At 39.7% G+C, this 20,156-nt stretch overlaps 1 protein-coding gene across 2 annotated transcripts in view; it reads left to right on the forward strand.

The window, feature by feature from the left end:
- The window catches only part of SCAPER (S-phase cyclin A associated protein in the ER), a 142,855-nt gene that overhangs the window by 63,847 nt on the left and 58,852 nt on the right, over positions 1-20,156 (forward strand). For both annotated transcript variants that reach the window (XM_027698128.1, XM_027698129.1), the window contains exons 22-23: positions 1,611-1,676; positions 10,761-10,887. In XM_027698128.1, coding sequence (XP_027553929.1) covers positions 1,611-1,676; positions 10,761-10,887 — 193 coding nt within the window. The remainder of the gene's footprint in view (positions 1-1,610; positions 1,677-10,760; positions 10,888-20,156) is intronic.

Here is a 20,156-nt window from a genome sequence, read left to right on the forward strand (position 1 = left end):
ATAAAAAGAAACAGTTACAACAAATGCCCTTACACCTCAGCTCTTGAAATGATACCTTCATTTCAGTTTCTAGGAAGCTGTGATATTTTAAAACTGGGAAAAAATAAAAACTGCATCCAAATAGGTTCCTGTTGCTCTCCTGAGTTTCCAGATCTTCAATCACTCCTGCAATATCAAAGCAATGAAGGGCAGAGGTGAATGAGGGGACAAATGGTGATCAATGGGATATTAGATACGTTGAGAAGTTTTGTTAGTCTTATTAATTATATTTATAACCCTAAGCCATTTAACTGGTGCTATCAGCAACAACTGATATATAGCTGAGTAAATTATCTCAGGTTATCATGGATGTGCTGCTGGCAGAAGAGCACTTGGGTACTCCCATGGCAAAAGGAGTCCTGATGAAAGCAAAATTTAAGCATTAGAGGTGGTTACCATACCATGTTTATGCTTTACAATGGATTTAAAGCACTCCAGCCACGTGCATTTAGTAACAGGTATTTTGGGTGATTTTTCAAATTTGACTGACTTGACTGTGCAGAAGCTGACATGTGTTGTTTCTGGGTAAGAAGGCAAAAGGTTAATAAAGGAATCTCACCTTCGTGTTTAATACTAAATTCAGCTGTGATTAATGGCTTTATTAATGACCCACAAATCAGAGCTGGTGGTGATGTAACAATATTTGTGTGGAGCATAAGTTGGAGCGGTTCAGCTGAGGGAAAATCCGAGTAGCTTTGGGAAACTTGATCCGTTTGTGGGAACAGAAAATATAAAGGAAAGTTTACTCTATATACTTGAGAGAAATGTATCTGCATCACTGCAGTGCCTGGATTAGTTTTGCTTTCTGTGTGTGTGTGTTATTAAAAGCAGGTTACAGGATTAGCACTGTGAATCCTGCTTTGGTCCACGAGCAAATTGTGATTTTCACCTGTTGGCACGGGCTGGCTGGAGTGAAAACAAGCAGTGGAAAAAAGTCTTGTCTCCCTCTTCCTACTTTTTGGCATATGGCCAGTGTAAATAATAGTTTTAAGGGACTAAAGAGGTTGTGTTTCTGTTTCCAGCAGTAAAACAGTCATTCTTTGAGGTGTTCCTATGCTGTTTGCCTAAAATTTATTATATTACAATACAATCAGTAGTTACATAAAAATGCTCCTTTGCCTATAAATATAACCAAGTATTTATATGTTAATTATAATCTGTGATGTACTGATCTGATCTGCACTACATGTCTAAATCACTAGTATTTTATATAATAATTACGTATTTTATATTTATACATAATAATATAAATTATTATATCACTAATCATTTTATAATAGGCAGTAGATTACTACCTTTCTATATATCACTTGTGCAGTTTTCTACCATTTCAAAAGTCAACTTAAATATGCCATTTGTATACTGATGTTATTCTAAAGCAGTAATATTAATCATAAATTGTTAATGGCCAGTAGTTCAGCACCAATCTGGATTCTGACAGGGCAGCTCTGGCAGAAATGCTGGGCCTTACTGTGAACCAGAACAAACCCAAAGGTTTGAACCCTGTCACTAGTATTACATCCTGTACACTTTAGACAATAGTCAATAATAATGAATATTTTCTCCTCTAGGGCAAAGGAATATGAGAGCTTGATGGAAGCAAAAAATGCTGTGTCCGATTCCCCATTTAAATCCAAGTAAGCATTAAACTTTATCTACTTTAGAAATATGCTTTTTTGCCCTGTCTGTTGCAGAAGTGCTTCTGAAATTCCCAGCAGAGCAGGTGTGGAAGGTTCTCCCTCAACATGAGGCATGTTGCCATCTTGAGTTACACATTATTTTCTAATACAAAAGGTCAGACCTTAGAAATGCAATTTTTTTTAAGACACTGTGTATCTTAAACCATGGAAGTTGCTGTAGTAAAGAGAACATGTGCTCATACTTTCCTTACCTGGAAACAAGAAGGTTCCAGTCTTGCACTTCCAGACTGATGGTGAAAATTCAGCACTGGAATTCTGGGGCTGAAAATCTTGTATTTGGCCTGCATTTGGTCAGAAAGGAAGGTGAAAGCATATGATGTTTTACAATCTGACATTGAGCTTTTCAAAGAATAGACCTTTTTGTTGTCTAGGATAAGGCACAGATGAAAACAGCTGGATGGTAAGATGAAAACAAGACCTGTGCTCAATGACAAATTCCTTCTCCTTAGTTTGAAACTGAAAATTGCTCAGCTCTTACTTTCTGATTTCACTGAAACCAGTTGGGAAAAGATGCAGAATATTTGGATTTCCAAAAGGATTTTGATAAGGTCCATCACCAGAGGTTTTAAAAGAAACTATAGAGCTGTAGTTTAAGTGGAAAACAGTTAAGAAATTGAAAAGGAGTGTTTCTTCAGTCTTTGGCAAAACAGGGAGGTCACCAGTAGAGTTCTGCAGTTCTGTGATGTTTGACATATTGACAAGTGACTTGGAGAAAGAGGGCAAGCAGTGAGAGGACAGAGTGTGATGATCATGCAGAGATTCAGGACAGTAGGGACAAGAGCTGATGCTGAATGATAATTTTGAAGAGAGTTAGTGAGGCAATAAAATGGCTGGTGAAATCCAGTGTATATTGAGTGCTACACAATAAAGGGGGAAGACAGAACTCAATTATATCTTCACATACAAAGTGTGGGCCTTGAATTTGCAGATGTGAGAGGTAGTTCCAAGAACATATCGGCTCAGTACTCTCAGTAGTTCATAGAAATCCTTTGTTAAAATTATTTAGAAACTAGCAAAAACAGAACAAAGAATGTCATGTACAAATACCTGGGTCATCTGCATCCTTTGAATACAATGTGCAGTTCTGGTTCTTTGTCTCCAAACAGATAAGCTGGAATTGTTAAAGATTCAGAGAAGGCAGGAAAGGAAATATGTAATAATTTTACGTATAACTTCTGTATTAGGAAATAAGTAAGCTGGTACTTCTCATTCTGGGGAAAAATGTGATAATGGGAGGAAGTTCTAATGGGGATATGTTACAGAGATCTGTCAGGTCATAAATGGCATGGAAAAGATGGATGGTGGTTGTTTGCTGTCCTTCCTGGTACCACAATGAGGGAGCACGGGGTAAAACTGGAGCCTGGTTCGGAAGAAACCAAATCCAGTGTTCTTAAAGCAGAGTGCAGGGAGATGGATGGAACTCCCTGGCTAAAGTCATACAGGTGATAGCTGACACTTTACCTGCATTCCTGCAGTTCTGGGAAAGGACATCCAGCCCAAGACTCCGAAGATGAAAATGGGGAAAGAAACAGATTAGTAAAGAGGATTAGGCACTCCTGCCCTGCTCTTAATTTTCCTGAGACATCCATTTGCAGTGGGCAGATGGTGTGTGTGCCTTACTTGTAGTTGGGCTCAGGGAGTCTGTAGCACCAGCCAAGGAGCTGTGGGGTCTCCACAGTTGGATTCTAAAACCCTCATCCTAAAATTGCGACGACTTTCCAGATTGGGGATATTTGTCTTCAGAGCAAGGTAATAACCTGTACCAGATCCTGTGTGTTTTGTGGTTGCTTCCATCACTCATGAATTGCTGATATACTTGAAGGTACTTGTAGAAGTTACTGGTGGTTAAGAAGTTCAGATCCTTGATACAACTAGCCTGCAGGCAGTATCTTTTACATAGTCTTTTCAATAGCTTGAAAACCTGCTGCTGAACCTTAGATGTATTTTAAAATAATAAAAATCCATCACTGAGGTTTGGCTTAAGAAAATGCCCCATCTCCAGCAGATGGCACACCTGCATAAACACATGGGGAAGGAATTGGCTTTGTTTCTTAGTCATCAGCACTTCCATTTTCAAGATTAATTTTGTGGCATCTTAAGACTTCTAGATTTGTAGCTTCTGTGTTTTGCTTTTCTTTGCTACCAAGAAATAAAAAATTAAGGTCTGATTGTCAGAAAGTAGAAATGTGCATGTTTAAGTGACTGAAAATATTGATAAGCTGTAGTGCCTCCACTTTAGGTCCTTTCTGAGATTATAAGTGATGTAACTTGGTCAGTTGTGTCTCAATTGAAGCACAAGAGAAACTCAGATTTTTAAATCTTTAAAAATATTTTCAAATATTTTGACTGATCCTGAATTTAACAGTTTTCACTTCTCTTTACGTGATTAAAAGTTCCTTTGCTTTCAGACAGAATCTTCTGTTCCATCTGCTTTCTTAGTTTCTTCCTTTATTGCCTCTGTTACTGCTGTGCCCTTTTAGACACGAACTAGTGTTGTGGCCACTGTGTAACTCACTCTCATCACAGACCTGAGGTCTCTTTTGCAGTCTTCCTGTAGAAACCTAGGGATCTAGCAGATGCTTACATCTATATTTTTAAAACATAGTTTCAGCAATCATGATTATTGTTCTTTCCAACATTACACAACTCTTTATCTATGAGGCTCATAGATCTGCGAGCTTCTTTGAAATCAAGGGGGCAGCAGTGGGAGCTCAAGTCTGAACTGGCTTTTTAAGAAGAGAGGAGTGTCTGTGAGTCAACCATAAGCCCAGTCTGTTTCTATTGAAATGTGTTAACTTTGCACAACACATATTACAAAATGGAAAAATGGGGAAGGGTGGTTTTATCTCCTTCTGTAAATGAAAGCATAAGAGGGCAAGAAGTTTCCTGAGGCAAGAGTTTTAGTCCAGACTATGTCTGTTTACGTGGCAAAATGTAATACAGGAAAAAATAACAGGAAAGCACCTTTGTAACAGAACTGAGTACAGGATCCTGCTTAACCAAGACCAGTAGGAAGAGGAGTCAGCAGAAAGGAGCAAACAGCAGTAGGTCTGCACTGAGTATTGTTACCTTGAGAAGCTTGTAAAAGTGGTCAGAGTATTGGCTTTTCAGCCAGAACACCAAGTGCTGCTCTAGAATTCGGTGTTTAACTGCTGCTGTACCTGGCTGAGAGAGCAAACTCTGCCAGTGCTGGGAGCCTGCACAGCTCTCAGGAGATCTGAGAGTTACTGAGAAAGGTCATGGCACAGAATGAAGGGGGTACAGACTCAGTGCTAAATGCATTCTTTGTGTCAAAACAAATGCCAATACTTTTTGTCTATCCCAAAGGAAGGTTTGAGGTGTTCTGATTGGAGTGGAAGTATGCAAATGCACAGATAACACTTTTGACCTAGTGGACTGTGGAATTTAAAAATGGAAAAGTTCTTTTTTTAAATTCCATTTAAAATGTGATCCAATTGGTAGGTTTATTTATTTGCTTAACAGAAGCAAATGTGTTTTAAAATTAAATCATTAAATATGTCTTCCCTTTATGCTTCCTTGCTTATGCCACATTTCTTTACCCACTCCTCTCTCCCAGACTGATTGTGTCTTCACAAACAACTAAAACCATTTATGGAATGCAATTTCTTATCTGATTTTAGTTCTTAGTCATGTTGTCAGTTGTTACAGAAGAAAGACAGAACCCAGAATTAGTAGTTGGCAGGTAAAAAGCCTTTTTAGATCACCTTTAAGATTAAGCCACTTTAATATTATAAGACCACCGATTTCCTGCCGCGGCTGATAGATTGTTTCAGTGGTTTTTACTGGTTTAAGGTTTGAGATTTATAAAATCTTTTGCACTAAGGAAGCACTGATCCAAGTGCTTTCTAAGCTCTGCAGTGGTACTACACTAATGGCAATAAGCAGACAGGGTTTATCCTGCTTTGATAGACACTGTATATCCCTTTTTCAGTTCCAGAGCACTGATTCATGGCTGGGATTGTGAATGGCTCTACGTAGTTCTTTTTTAGAAATGAGTTTTAAAAGATGACTGGGAAAGTTTTCTTTTTTTTTAGTATCTATTAAAAATATTGTTAGGGGGTGAGGGGGATAAGTCCAAATACTGCTTTATTTAGTAAGTATTCTGCTCTCTGAACTATTTCATGTGCCAAGAGGGACATCCAAGGAAAAGGACTGTGGACATTCTCACCTGGAGCAGCCAAGTGTTGCTTGGCTCTCTCCACTGTGCATTTGCTGGTTGGTCACTGGTGGCAATTGGGTAATTTTATAAATGCTGGTGGACTCTTGATGGATTTGTAGTATTAATTCATATTCTCTGGGAACTGGTCTGAGTATTTGCTTATTGTTCAGTCTACCAGGTTAACCTGGCAAAAGGTGTGTCAGGTGTCCATTAGAGCATTCTCAGGTGTCCATCAGAACACATTTTTGAAAGGGAAGGAAAACATTTTCTCAAAGTTAGAGGGTTATTTACATCTATTTAGTATCTTCTAATCCAAAGGCCATATATGTCAGCGTTAAAGCAATCTGCAGGTAGCAAAGTGTAAATGTCATCCTTTAATACAACAGGGAAACTAAGGTAATGAAAGATTGCCTTGTACCTGAAGGGAGTTAACAGGACTGCAGGGGGAAAAAATTTAACCCCTTGGTCTAATATTTTAGCCAGTCTCTCCTCACACTAGCAGGAATTGCTTTCACATATTTTTTTTACTTACCTTTTTCTTTTCAACTGTGTAAAGGGATGCTTGGGATAGCATGGAAATGGGAACCGCTGTTGTCCTGAACACAGGCTGCAGCACAAAAAGAAGAGAGTTAGAAAATGAAGAATTATTTCCTGTAAGAATCTGCTGGAGAGAAGTTGGGAATGTAGTGTGAAGTTTGTTCTTGCAAAGGACCATAGCTAAATGTCTTTAACAATACAGTACTTTCTTACTTTCATTATGGAATATCAGTGAATTCGCAGGATAAACTCACCTTGTAGGTTTTCTTGGTGTGGTAGGCTAGAGGCTGGGTAGGCCAACTATAAGATATTATACCAAAGTACTGATTACTGCAGAAAAAACCCAGACTCTGAAACTGGAAGTACTTGTGCAAAATTTAGTTTCCAAACAGCTCTGGAAACTGTGGAAGAGCCAAAGTGTAAGTAAAATAAAATTCAGTTAAACTTTCAAACCAGATAAATAACAGGTTTATGATTGGTAGATTTCATCTTCAGGGCAAGGCTGGAAGGTTCTCATAGGAATACAAATACATGCATTCAGCAAATGAGATTTATAGGAATTTTTCATCATTTTTCAGAGAGCTTCCTTTCAAACCCTGCAGAAGGTGTGTGAAGCTGCAGATGTAGCTGTTTTTCGTCTGGCAGTGTCTGGGACTGTGCCCAGCTGGGTTTCCATGGCACACCTGGAGCCATGGGAGGGTGCCTGGTGTGCCAGCACAGTGTGAACTGTACTGCGGGCAGCACAGAGCGGGCAGGGGCTCTTGGTTGCTTCCAGGGAATACAGCAAAGCTCCATTTGGGGCTGGGCAGGAACTTCCCCAGACGTTCTCAGTTCTCTCCAGGCCCGGGCTGCCTCGGGAAGAATCGGGGCTGTGTGTCCGGCTGGCACTTGGCCGCCCTCGCCGGAACCTCCGGAGGAGTAACCGCTCCTTCCCTGCAGGAACTGCACAGCATCCACTGCTCTGCCCACTCACACTAATCCTTCCTTGCATACATCACTGTGCAGCCAAGAAATCATGGATTTAAACCTGCAAGTGCTGAAATACATTGATGTTACTATTTCAAGGCTTTTTTTTTCTGAGATGAAATGTGGCCTATAAATATTAACAGATCTCTTTCCTTTAGCCTGTAAAATATATTAAACCTGCTAAAAATATTTAGCCTGTGCTAAAAAGGAAAACCTTTGATATTGAATATCCCTTGTTTTTTCACTTGCAGTGCAAAAAGATCAGATACTGCATTTGTATTTGCTGAACATACTATTTATGAAAGTTTATGTTATGGTAACATTCCAAGACCAGTCAGTGCCTTATGTCCTTTCTGATATTTCTTCTGCATTCTGAATTATCTGTTTGTGGGCAGTACTAAAACCTTAATTAGTGAGATGGAAATAGTTTTAGAGAAAAAGACATTAACTTCCCTTTTATCCAGCTCCAGTAAAGTTTCAGTCATTTATCATTCCTGTATGGCACAGTAAGCATTGGAGGAGTGAAAATTGGGGGACAGAAGGAAGATTGAAGAATTGTCCTGATTGAATTTGGACTCAGCAGTATTTCCACATAGCCACTGGATCAGGTGTTGATGCCATGCTCTAGTAATCCACACTGCATTCCAGGAGTGCACAAGGAGTCCAGAATGGACAAAGAGTTCTCTTTCCAAATCTGTTCATAGCAATGGTAAATTCTACATCCAAGCACAAGTCCTCTTGCATAGATTTCTAGTCCTTTGAAACAGTCCTAAAATTATTCTTATTTCTCTGATGCTGCCAAGAAGTCAGTATAGAGGATATTAAAATCATTTCTCTGTGGGAGGAGGGAGTTTTTATTTCCCTTCTCTTCCCCATGTGATCACAACACAGCATCCATTAACTGGTTTTGGCAGAAGATTCACCACACAGTAGAATATGAGGATGTAGGAGGTAATTCTTTAATGTGGTGGAGTTGAAAATCTATTCTTCAAGTTTCTTGATCTGTGATGCTGAACACACGCTTAGAAAGTTGGAATTTTGGAAAAGTATCCAGAAAGACTTTTAGAAGAAATGGAAAACTGGAAGCTTTTCCTTGGGAGTTAACGTGTTGTACAGCTTTGTTTTTAAACTGAGGACAGAAAGTGAACGTGGTGTTTAACTTGCAGAGCATCTTAATAGACTGAAGAGAAAGAAACTTCTGTTCCTGTGTCAGCAGCAGTATTGGTGTAATATGATTATGTTCCCTTTGAGTCCTTGTGAGGAGCGTTTTGATAAACCTTACACGTTCTGTGTGCCGATGCCTGATGTAGATTAGGAAAGTGCCTTTCTTCAGCCTCTGTGGTTAATCCTGGTGGAATTCCATTCCTCTGATGTTAAATGAAGCAAATGGAAACCTGTCTTGCTGTCTTTTGTCAGATGAAGTTACAATATAGTGTGGTGGGTTTTTTCAGTGCCTTTATGCTTTAATATGCAATTGGAGTAGATATTTCAAAGAAATAATAAGACTTTTTTGCTTGATGTGCGAGGATATTGCCAAGGCAATAGCCATTCTAAATACCATTCTGTGAGAATACCTGCAATACTCTGCTTCTGGAGCATCTCTCTGGACTGCAGCAGTTCCCCTTCTCATTGGTGGTGTGGTCTTTTGATTTACTGTCCAAGTCCTGCAGTTATTTGAGTTTTGGCTTTTAATTTTGTTTCCCGTTTTAGTTCGTGGCTTACTGTGATAGACACAAGTTTCCTCCAACCTCATTTTCCACAGAGGAAATAGCAGTGCAAAAAAACCTCGTCAGGATGTAATCTCCTTTTATTTTTCTTGCCATAGAAAAATCTGGTTGAATATTAATGGATTCAGCTGACCAGATGATAAGAAGTCCAAGACTCAAAATTCTGCAGATCATTTTTATTTTTACTTTAAGAACATATCTGTGTCTTCAGCATGTCTTGAAAGCCATTAACAAAGCTCTGAATTTTTTCAAAGAGAAGGCACAGAGTTTCCTGTTTCCTCTTACGTGGAAACTCTCTATTCTTCCCCAAATGAATATTCTGATATTGATGATTTTTTTTTTTGGATACATGTGACTCCTGTGGTACATTCTCCAGCCTTCCTGTCTCACCTCTAGGAGACCAGTTAACATAATTTTCTCTTTGCCATTACTCTGTGGTCACTCTGTGCAAGCCTTCTGGCCTTTATACACTGATATCTCCATTTTATGATAAGCATTGTTACCCTTCCCCTCTCTTTTCCTTCCTATAGACTTCTGTATATTGGCTTCTGGTCACAACACTGTTTCTCCCACTCATCCTGCTCAGTTACCAGCTCTGTCCCACTCCCAGTGCCAATTGCTCAGTAGATGAAAGCAAAGGTCCACCAAGCACTGTCCCTGTCACTCAGAGCAGCCAGGAGCAGATACTGAGGCAGTGCCTGACAAATACCTGGCAAACATGGAATGCCACTTCCTCCTACCCTCTCCCAGTCTCCAGTTAATGTCCCATGCTCCCCGTGTGTATCCTCTCCATGGCTGCACCCACAGCTGCCAAGTGTGGCCCTGAGCTCATTACTGCCTTCACATTCAAGGCACAGAAGGATGAACTATGAGTGTCTTTTGACTGCTGTGTTTTAGACCTTAGGGTGAGAGAATGGTGCCTTGGAACTGCATATTTCTCCTTGCTGCCTCACAGGAGAGCAAAGGGGAATAGCCCAGAGGTGGACACATAAAATGGAAATGAAACCTAACCCGTGTGTGTCTGCATCTCTCCCACCTCTACATTTTGGCTTCATTACTGACCCTCATTAACAAAATGCCCTTTCTGAGGTAGGCTGCAAAGCCACTGCTTTTCACTTATTCAGATAACCCTGAGGAGCCGTTTCTTTTATGATGCCTATAAGAAATTAGCCCAGTGATGTTTGCTGTTTCTGTTTAATCTGCTGTTCTGTTTCCCTTACTCATCTCAAGAGTGAATTGCTCAGCTGAGTGAGCCAAAATGCATGGTGGGAGCAAAGCAGGATGAAACCATTTTAAAAGGAGCATGACAAAAACTAGCAGGATAAACTGTGGAAGGAGAATAGGGAAACAACAAGATAAACAAATATAGCTAATGAAGAAGCACCTTGATGGCTGTACTGTTCACACTATTCCTGTGCTGTTTCCCTGAAAAAGTAGATAGTGAAGTGTCACAGACATTCCAAGCTGGACTGTTTTACATGCTGTTCAGAATAGACAATTATAATATTTTTAGGTAGATTTTCATGATTCCTTTATCATTAGCAGAGGTTCATTACGAAGGTGAAAGTTAACATGAGTTTTTGCTTAACCCGCTCTTTGTTTCTGTTGAAGGTTACAGCGATTGGCAAAAGACCTCCTAAAGCACCTCCAAATGCAGGAGAGCTGCTCACTGGGGAACAACAAAGTACCTGGGCTGGACAGGACTTTAGGAGAGATCTCTCGTATTCTGGAAAAAGAGGTATTGTGACTTTTACTTGTGTGACTTAAGATTATCCTATAAAATGTGTTGCCCTCAAATCTCATCGGTTTGGATTTGGGACTCTTTTAAACATGTGGATGAATAAGTGACCTCTGTGTAACAAGCAGTTTCTGCTGTTAAGACTTTTCACTTCTTTTTCTCCACTGTATTTTTGCTAGGATTTTTTTTAACCTGGGTCATTTTAACCATCTAGTTTATAGTGCTTGTCCACAAACAATTAGCAGAGAACAGAGGAAAGAGTTGGAGCCAGCTTTGCTGGAGCACAAATCTGTTCAGTTTTCCCAGCTACAACCAAGCCAGTAGGTCTTTGCTGGAGGATGAGGGTATGATGTGCCTATGTACGGGATATTTCTATGTTTTGAATTTTTTTGAAGTCTGTGATTGTAGAGCATATTTTAGTTTATGGGAAATGTTGGATTTTTTTTTTCAATTAATAGGACAGCATTTGCATCTTCTTTACTGTTTCATCATGGTCAGTCTGCTGCCACAGTGCTTATAACATAACTTTTTGCTCCATTAGAACCACAGAGTATTTGAGCTTTCAACTGGAACATTATGTTGTGTTCTCTCTCTAACCATTAGAAAATACTTCTCTTTCTTATCTGTAATCAAGAAATAATGAAAATTAGTTCTGAGAGAAACTAAATTACTGAAATCTGAGGAAGGGGCTGCATCATTATGGTTCAGGGTCGATGTTTGTGAAAATGAGAGCTCTGCTTGATGCTTTTCACAACTTAGTGTGGAACACAATTACTAGTGGCACGTGCTTTTAACTGCTGAAGGCTGCCTGGGCTGCATGGGGTCCTTACATGTGTTCTCTTAGTCCATCAAGTTTAGTAGTGTTTTTCAAAGAGTTGTGCCATTTTCAAATTTTGCAGTGTTTGCATTAATTATTGAAAAGTTAATCTTTTTTTATTTCAAAATACAGAAATCGTGTTGTTGCCTAGCTACTATAAAAAGATGTATCTGTTTCAAAAGTTGCCTAAATAATTCTTGGAAACTTTGGAAAGTGGAGTTGTTTTCAACCTCTTACCAGTAGTTGTTGGCTGAGATTTTTTTAACATTCTGTGAATTGCAGCTAAGTGTTAGTCATTAATTGTTCACAACATTTTGCTGGTTGTTGAGTCTGCAGTGGGGAATTAAGAGCTAAATTTGATATTATTAACAGACATGCATTATTTTGTTGTTGATTTGGGCTTTTACCCTCAAAGCATTACTCAGCCACTGGAGAAGTATTTTTATATCTGAATGTCTTAATCAATAAGGTCAAAAAAGATTGATTTCAGTAGCTGTCGCTGTGTTTACGGCACAGATCAGACACGGTCATTTGTAGAAGTGGGTAGTAATTCTCTTGTTAACTTGGGAGTCCAGAAATCAGCAGACACATCTTACATGTCAGTGGGCAGTGAAAAGAGTCTTGATGGTGTCAGTCATGGGCTGAGAGGAGGAGACTGACACTGTTAATTGAATTTCCCTGGAGAGCATAAAAATATACCCTAATGTGGGGGGAGAAATGAGGGAGTGGGAACCACACAAGCTGTCAGTGTGTGTGAGCTGATAACATTGATTTACCCTTGCTAATGGCCTGGGTTGAATAAAGAATTGCCCTGAGGGAGGCCAGGGTTCACTACAATAGATCCTTGCCACTTACTAGAGATTCTTCGGGCTCAGAAGTCGTGCAAAAGTATTACAAAATAAAATTGATCCACAAAACCCTCTTTTCATTCATACTGTGAAACATGGGATTTTTCTTTTGTTAATAGTTTACACGGCCTGAAAAATTTATTTATACAGGCTCACCAGGGAAATAAAGATTTGTTTTACAAACCATGAAATAAATTGCTGAGCTGTAGTTGGTAACAGTAAATAAGAAAAATAAATGCCATTAAGTTTCTCAACAGAAGAAAGGGTTATTCAGCTCACTAGAAATTCCATGACCGTGCTGAAACAGCATTAAAGGGTTGGGTGCATTCTTTATGCAAACGTGAATCACAAAAAAAGCCACACACAGAAGATTGGCAGCCCTGTCTTGCTGGGTTTTGCCTTCAGGTACAATCCAATCACTGACAATTTCTGTTTGGACTCAGCCTTCATCTGTTGTGTTCCACAGTACTGAGTAAGGCTTTTTCTCACCCCTGAACTTCTTTCATAGTGTGAGAACATTCTAGGATGCCACATGCCTGCATGGTTATTGTGGTCACACTTGCTCTTGTTTTGCTTTCCTGGTCTGCTGGACACAAGCACGTTCTGCACTTGGGGCCGAGTGATTTCACCAAAACAGCAAAAAGAGTTTGTTTATTGCAAACTAAAAGGTTTTTGTATCAGTGTGTCCTCTAGATATTAAAATATAAGAAATATCTCTCTTGGGCAAAGATACTTCTTAACCACTGTCTATTTTTGGAGTCCTGGCTGTATATTGCAGCACCTTACCTGCTTCTCCTTAACACAGAATTATGAGGCTGCTGCCTCCTCCCCATGGAACTCGGCTTTTATTTTGAATCCAGTGCATGATTTGAGTGCCAAAAAATGAAAGAGATGTTGCTTTGCTTTGCTTCAAGCGGTTGTTTGAACTCCAGACACTTCTAGATATGCCCATGTTGGCTTACTTGGATGAAGCTCTACAACCACTAGAAGCTTTGCACCCTGTGCTGGAAAAGTATTTGCAAAGTATAGATATGAGCAAGTTGAAGTGCAGGTTCTGAGGATCTAACTTGGAGCATGGCCATTAATTACATGAAACCTGTGGTTCACGTGTCTTTAAATTAAATATACATAAGAGGTACTATAAAGTCATAAACCACCACGTGGTTCCAATTTTAAATAGATTTCCACCCCTCAGGTCACATATCCTTGCTCCTGTTGGTAGGAGGCACAAATCTCGATGGTGTTGGATACACCTGGAGTGCTGTCCCCAAGGTGTATCTGCTGCTTTGGGTGTGCCCTACACTGTTGGAAGGCAAGTCCTTGAGTGTTGTGCATCTCATCCTTACTGGCAGAAATCCTGGAAGGAAGTTGTGTTCACTTTCACCTCTGCTTTGTTTAAAAGTACAGTAAGAAAACAAACACACACGGAGCCACAACAGCAGAGTGAGTGCAAATGTTCCCAGAAGGCCCTGGCCTGAGGTTGGCAGATTGTCATATGGGACTCTTCAAGCTCTTAATAAGATCTGATAACGCTCAGTTTAAGATCCCCCATGAATCAGCCTTTGATGCTCAAAGTAAAACTCATGTAACCTCTTACAGAAGGCAAAGCTGATGTTTGAAACAGCAGAGCTAGAACTGTTTTTCTGCCACGATTCTTTTTATTTTTTAGCATGTTCATTCCTTGATGGACTAATCTTACATATCCATCACCAGGGGCAAGTGTGTTTCACTGAATTAACTGCTCGAGTTTGACTTGAGCATTCACACAGAAATGTCCTGTAATAGGGAACTCTTGTAGAAACCAGGATATTGAAAGCTGTATATCCTGTTAGTGGGACTGCAGGTACAGTTTTAACTTGCTTATGTTTATCATTTATTTCCCTCAATGTAAAGAGGTGACATTTACTGATTAAAAAAATGTACTGATTAAAAAGTGTCTACTACATAGAGATTAAGCTGCCTGAAGTACATACATTTCTAGGGCTGTGACCCTGACCTGGGTCAGAGGTTGCTGCCTCTCACATGGTCACCCTTAGACTTGCTGACAGAACATCACTTCCCTAAAGTTCTTCCTAAAATTTGTTATTAGAGCTTTGGGTTTGGCTCCATGTTTTAAAAGTCCTACTTTTAAATGTTAGAAGTATTTCTTGTGGGTTTGGATAGTGTGTGCTGGGCAGGGTTGGCAGGCACTGTTATTCTGAGGAACGTGGCAGGATGCTGCTGGCAGTGAGGGTGGGGACAGCAGCTGGGGGCAGTGGCCTTTTCACCTGGCTCAGCTGCAGCTCAAACACTGCACTTAAATCACTTTGGTTAAATTTGTACAATACTTATTTGTGACATCTAGACAAGCCCATAAGGTGTCTCTCATCCATCTGACTGGGAATATGACAGATTCAGCACAATTGTGAGGGAATCTCATGATTTTTGGATCCAATTGCAACAGCCAGTCTGCTTAACTGGAATTATTTGTATATGATCCTTCTTATTGATCACTAGTTTGAAAAAGATCTTCACCACAACAAAAGTTATAAGATTCTTTTAACTAAGTGCTTTGACTGAAGATCTTGCAACTCTGCTCCCAAAGAGAGGGCTGCAGGGGCAGGACAGAGGTTTGATCCATGTCCCATCCCAAACATACAGTACAGTTGAAGCTCCCATGTGCTCACAAGGCACAAAGTCCTAACAGACAAGATTTCACTGGTTCTGTTGATTAAATTTACTATAATTTCATATGGGTTTGAGGGACAGCTGTGTCCCTGATCTCCTTCAGGCTCTCTAGGTGCTGTAAAAATCTCAGTAAATAATAGTGAGTGCAATAGAAGTTGTTAAAGTGTGGTAGTAAAATGGAACCAGAAACAAAAAGAGGAGGCTTTTAATAGATTGGGCCACAGTGCTTATAGTTGCTTACCAGCTCTCTTCATGCAAATCTAAAAGTAGCTGCTTTTCAGTAGGCTAAGTTTCAATCCAGTTATTTACATTACTAATTCAGAATAGTATTCTTACTGGAAACAGATTTCAGAGGGAAAATACACGTCCTTAGAAAAGGAATAATTTTGTAACTGAAAAATGTGTGAATATGAGCCAGTAATTGACTGCTCTGGATAAATCCTTTTTTTAAAAAAAGAATCTCAATGCTTACGACCTCTAAAACATGCTCTCTCAGTGACCATTAATGGGTTTTTTTTCTGTCAGGCAATGTTTTTGGGTTTGGGATTTTTAGAGAGATTTTTCAGCCTCCTGCTTCAGCAGTGGTGATGTCAGTTATTTACATTTCAGTAAAATGTTTGTCGTAGCTTTCAAATACATGGGGACTGTAGACAGACAGTGTTTATCCCATTGTAAAGACTGTCAGGAATGGCTGGCTCTAACAGCACACTCAGGCCCTGTATTTATGTTTTATTCTCTAAACTGTTGGGCCCATTGGGTATGGTGACCACAGCCAGGGTGAGGAGGGGTTTTTCCCCCCCAATAGTACAAACTCTTAATCATCAGAAACTGAAACAATAAAATTAAAAACTGTTGAGGAATGTATGGAAATGGAGCACATGTGAGCTTTTGTATTGCTCGTGGTAAGTTTCTTCAGATATCTCTACAGAGATTTAAAATTGCCCCATGTATATATGTGTGATTATGTGTATATAAATATATATATGACATGTATACACAGACAAAATAGATTTTAAGAGCAAATACTCTACATTATAAAGACTCAGTATTGTTATTTAAAGAATATTTAAGAATACAGTGGGAATTGTGATTCCCAAACTCTTACACATTTAATTTTGGTGCTGCAGGTGACCTATGTATCTGTGTGTTTCTCATGTAGCAGAGTGGGGTAGCCATCAAAGAGAGAATTGAAAGACACTGAATATAATGGCTGGATTTTATTTTTCAATAGAATAAAATTCTGGACCAACTGAAAGGCAATGATGTACCTTTAAGCTTTTCTTAACCTGCTATTGATTATATTTGGACTGGATATGGCCTTGTTGCTGCACATAATTGTGTTGCTTTGAATTAATATTAGACAAGAAACTGTAATTTGATATCAAACTTTTGAAGGAAACTTGAGTTCATAAGCTAAACAAGAGTGACATAAATAGGAAGTCTATTTTATGCTCCATTACATCTCTGGAAAAATCAGACTGTCTGTATAGCACACAGACCATAGCTTGAGGTTTGTGGGTTTTATTTCTAAAATGAAGAAAATTGTCAAGTGTGAATTAGAAGCAGCAAATTTTAAACCTAAATTTTGGCTGAAAAGAATTGATCCAAGTGGAACTTGGTTCTGTTAATCAGCTAGACTCCATGGAGGCAAGGATGATCAGTGTCTCTGCAGAAAGCAGAAGTGTTAGCAGGTGGAGCAATGATTCTGTAATCTTTGCAATATTGATGATATTTTTTTCCCATACTAAATTATTTTGGTTGACTGTATGAAAAGGAAGAGGTGGAGAGAAGACAACAATAAAGGAGTTTGGGAGCTGTGAATAGAACAGATTGCTGATTTCTGTGGGCAGGCTGCAGTCACTAATTAAGTTTGTGTTAAGGATATTTAGACTTCTGGAAGAAACCCAGCATAAAACCTGATCCATGGATTCATGGAGGGCTGGAGGAATCACTGGAGGTGGCAGCTCATCTGTCACCATGTTACCTAAGTCTGAAAAAGCATCATTTTGCATTGTATATGAAAAAGGGTGAAAATTTCTATTTTAGTGAATTTACCTAAGTCATGGACTAGTGGCTTTACCCACATTGTCTGTATTTTGTGATTTTATGTATATACATGCACACACACAGGCACATTATCTGTATATTGTTTAACATACCAGTTATTCTGTATAGCCCCACAATGGATTTATTTCTCAGTCTGATCGAAACTTTAACAAGTTATTTAACATTTACCTTTCAGTAATGTAATACTTAATTATAGTAATGAAAAGCTTGGTTGAGATTCCAGGCTTTTATAGGCAGGTTTGTGGTTGTGAGGTGTTTGTATTCCTTGGCAGGATGATTTCTGGACTCAGCCCCTTGTGTTTGCTTGTTTTCTGAGCATCTGATGTGTCTCCACTAGAGGACACTACTGGCAGAAACAACAGCAGATCCTTTGAATCTTTACAAGTAATAAATCTATTTAGAAGTAGAATTTCTTTTTGACATCAGGTTCAGGTGTCACTGTGCTTAGAAATCACACAGCTCTGTTTCCTGCGAAGCTGCTCACAGCAGCCTGTCTGCTGGGGTTGGGTGCATGAGAGTTCCTACCTGGATAATCACTGTATATCCTGACAAGACTTAAACTTGCCATCAGTTCTGTAGGAAAAATAGAAGTACACACGTGCACAGTGTTCACTTACAAAGAAAGGAGCCACATGCCCCCAGCTGAGCAGCACACTGAGAGCCCCTGTGGTTCGTGCTCCCTGCACGGATTCGTGGTGCAGCCCAGGGTGTCCCGTCCAGGCCTGGAGCAGTTCAGCTTGGCTGCAGTGCAGCACTGGCAGGGGACCAGCAGCAGAGCTGAGCTCTGGCACAGCTGCCCAGGCAAATTCGTGACTGGGGATGGAACAAGCTGGAAAGGCCTCCAGGCCCCCATCAGTCCTGTGCCCTTTCCACCTCCACCCTTGCGACGCTGCGCTGGGACCCTGCGGAGCCTTTGGGGCTGTCGTGTGTAACCTGCTGCCTTTTCTTACATGAGCTGTGTCTTTTGGCTCCTGGCCATGGGAAGATTTTGATGCAGAGTGCACTGGTTTACACCAAAAAGCTTTTCTTTTATAGCAGGCAGTGGGCATTTTGTGGCCAAAATTTTTAAAAAGCAAAATAAACGCTCACACACTGCCTTAACTGTGCTTTCATCATTGTGGGGTTTGTTCTCTATGAAAGTAATTGCTACTCTTATTTGTTATAATGAGAGGTTAAAACTCTAAGGTTCATTTTAGCTAAACATATGATGTATTTCTGTGCAAAGAATGGCTTAATTTTTAATCCATCCATTAATTTTTCAACTTGGGATACTCCTGCAGTAGCCAGTTCCAAAGCTTTAGTGATGTCACATGAAGGGAAGTCATTAATCAAATGTAAAACTGAATTATAACTGTTTAAAAACGATTTAAAGGCAAAATCCAAACTTTATGAAGGGTGTTGAATTACAAAATTTAAAAATAAGGTTTTTAAAACCTAAAAAACTAACTAGTCAGTTTTTTTAAAACTAAAAAAGAAGTTTTACCAGCTAAAACTAGAATTCAGGCCCTTGGAACTCTGTATATTGCCACCAAAAATCTAATAATTTTGCTCACACAGAGGGTAACAGGGAATTCTGTATTTATGCTTCCTTTGTTGCAAATTTTAATCAAATCTTCAGCTGTTCATAGGAAAGTACAGAACCTGAGGCAGAGCATGAACTCCAGAACTGATAAAGCAGATATAGTAGATGGAGAAGCTGAGATGTAAGTAACCCTCCTCAAAAGTGATTCACTTCTTTAAACCCTTTACCTGAGAGATCAGAGAATTTTAATGTACAGATGACCAGCACTGAGTGCAAGTGGTGGACAGTGCCTCTAAAACACGACCTGAAGAAGGTTCAGCAGTGTTCAAAGCCTGGAGTATCCATATTGTCCTGCATCTGCCAGGTTATCTGCAGAGAGTCCAAGCTGCTCCTGGTAGTAGAACCATCCCCTCCTCTGTCAGCTACAGCAGCAGCTTTGATAGTCACAACACCGGGCTGTGAGTTCAGAGAGCAGCCTGTGGGCAAACACAGGAGGAGCTCCTCAGACAGCATTTTCCACCCAAACAGCCTTTTCCTGTCACTGCCAGGAGGAAGTCAATAGGTCAGGTGTGTGTTTTGTGGTGCAGGTTGGACCAGGCAGCTTTATATCATCGGTTCATTTGCCCAGAGTTTCTGTAATCTGTGGATTAACCTTTTTCTCGAGATGAACATATAAATAGGAACTTGGTACTAGAGGTCAACCACAGAATATTTTTTAACTTGTTTGCTGGACATGGTATTAAAAGGCAAGTTCAGTTCACAGATAAGCTCTGCAGTGTTCTTACTCCAAGATTATTTGGAGGTTGGTTTCTGTGCACAGTGGATGTAGTTAAAAACTGCTGTGGGATGTGATTAAATGCTGTCAGCTTCCAGTGTTGCACTAACTGTGGATTTTTGCTGTCAGATCAGGCTTCTACATCATTTAAGAACTGATACATCATATCAGAGTGGATATAATGGATATATGTGCATTCCAAGATATACAAAGTTTCTTCACTACAGGACAAGAGATATGTTTTAGTGTCATTGAAGTCCAGACACCAATTTCTCAGCCATGAGAAAATGCCCTACACAGGCACATTTCTGCTAAGAGCAGACACCAGCTTAGAGATCATGATAAAGTAATGATTATTATAGTTTTTAAGGAAATTAAGGTTTTATTTAGTTTGGTCTGATGATATATCTATACACATATTTTCTTGGAAGTATTTTTAAAATTCAATGGTGATTTGAGACCGTCGCTTCTGACTTGAGAACGTGTCACCCAGAGGTCTGCTCTCATCTTTGCAGTACCTCACAAACCCACCCTGTTTATGTGCCCCACAGCCCTTTGGGGCTGTCCAGATGG

This window comes from Neopelma chrysocephalum, unplaced genomic scaffold (assembly GCF_003984885.1).
Source record: "Neopelma chrysocephalum unplaced genomic scaffold, ASM398488v2 Primary Assembly neopelma1_124, whole genome shotgun sequence".
In the NCBI taxonomy this organism is placed as follows: domain Eukaryota; kingdom Metazoa; phylum Chordata; class Aves; order Passeriformes; family Pipridae; genus Neopelma; species Neopelma chrysocephalum.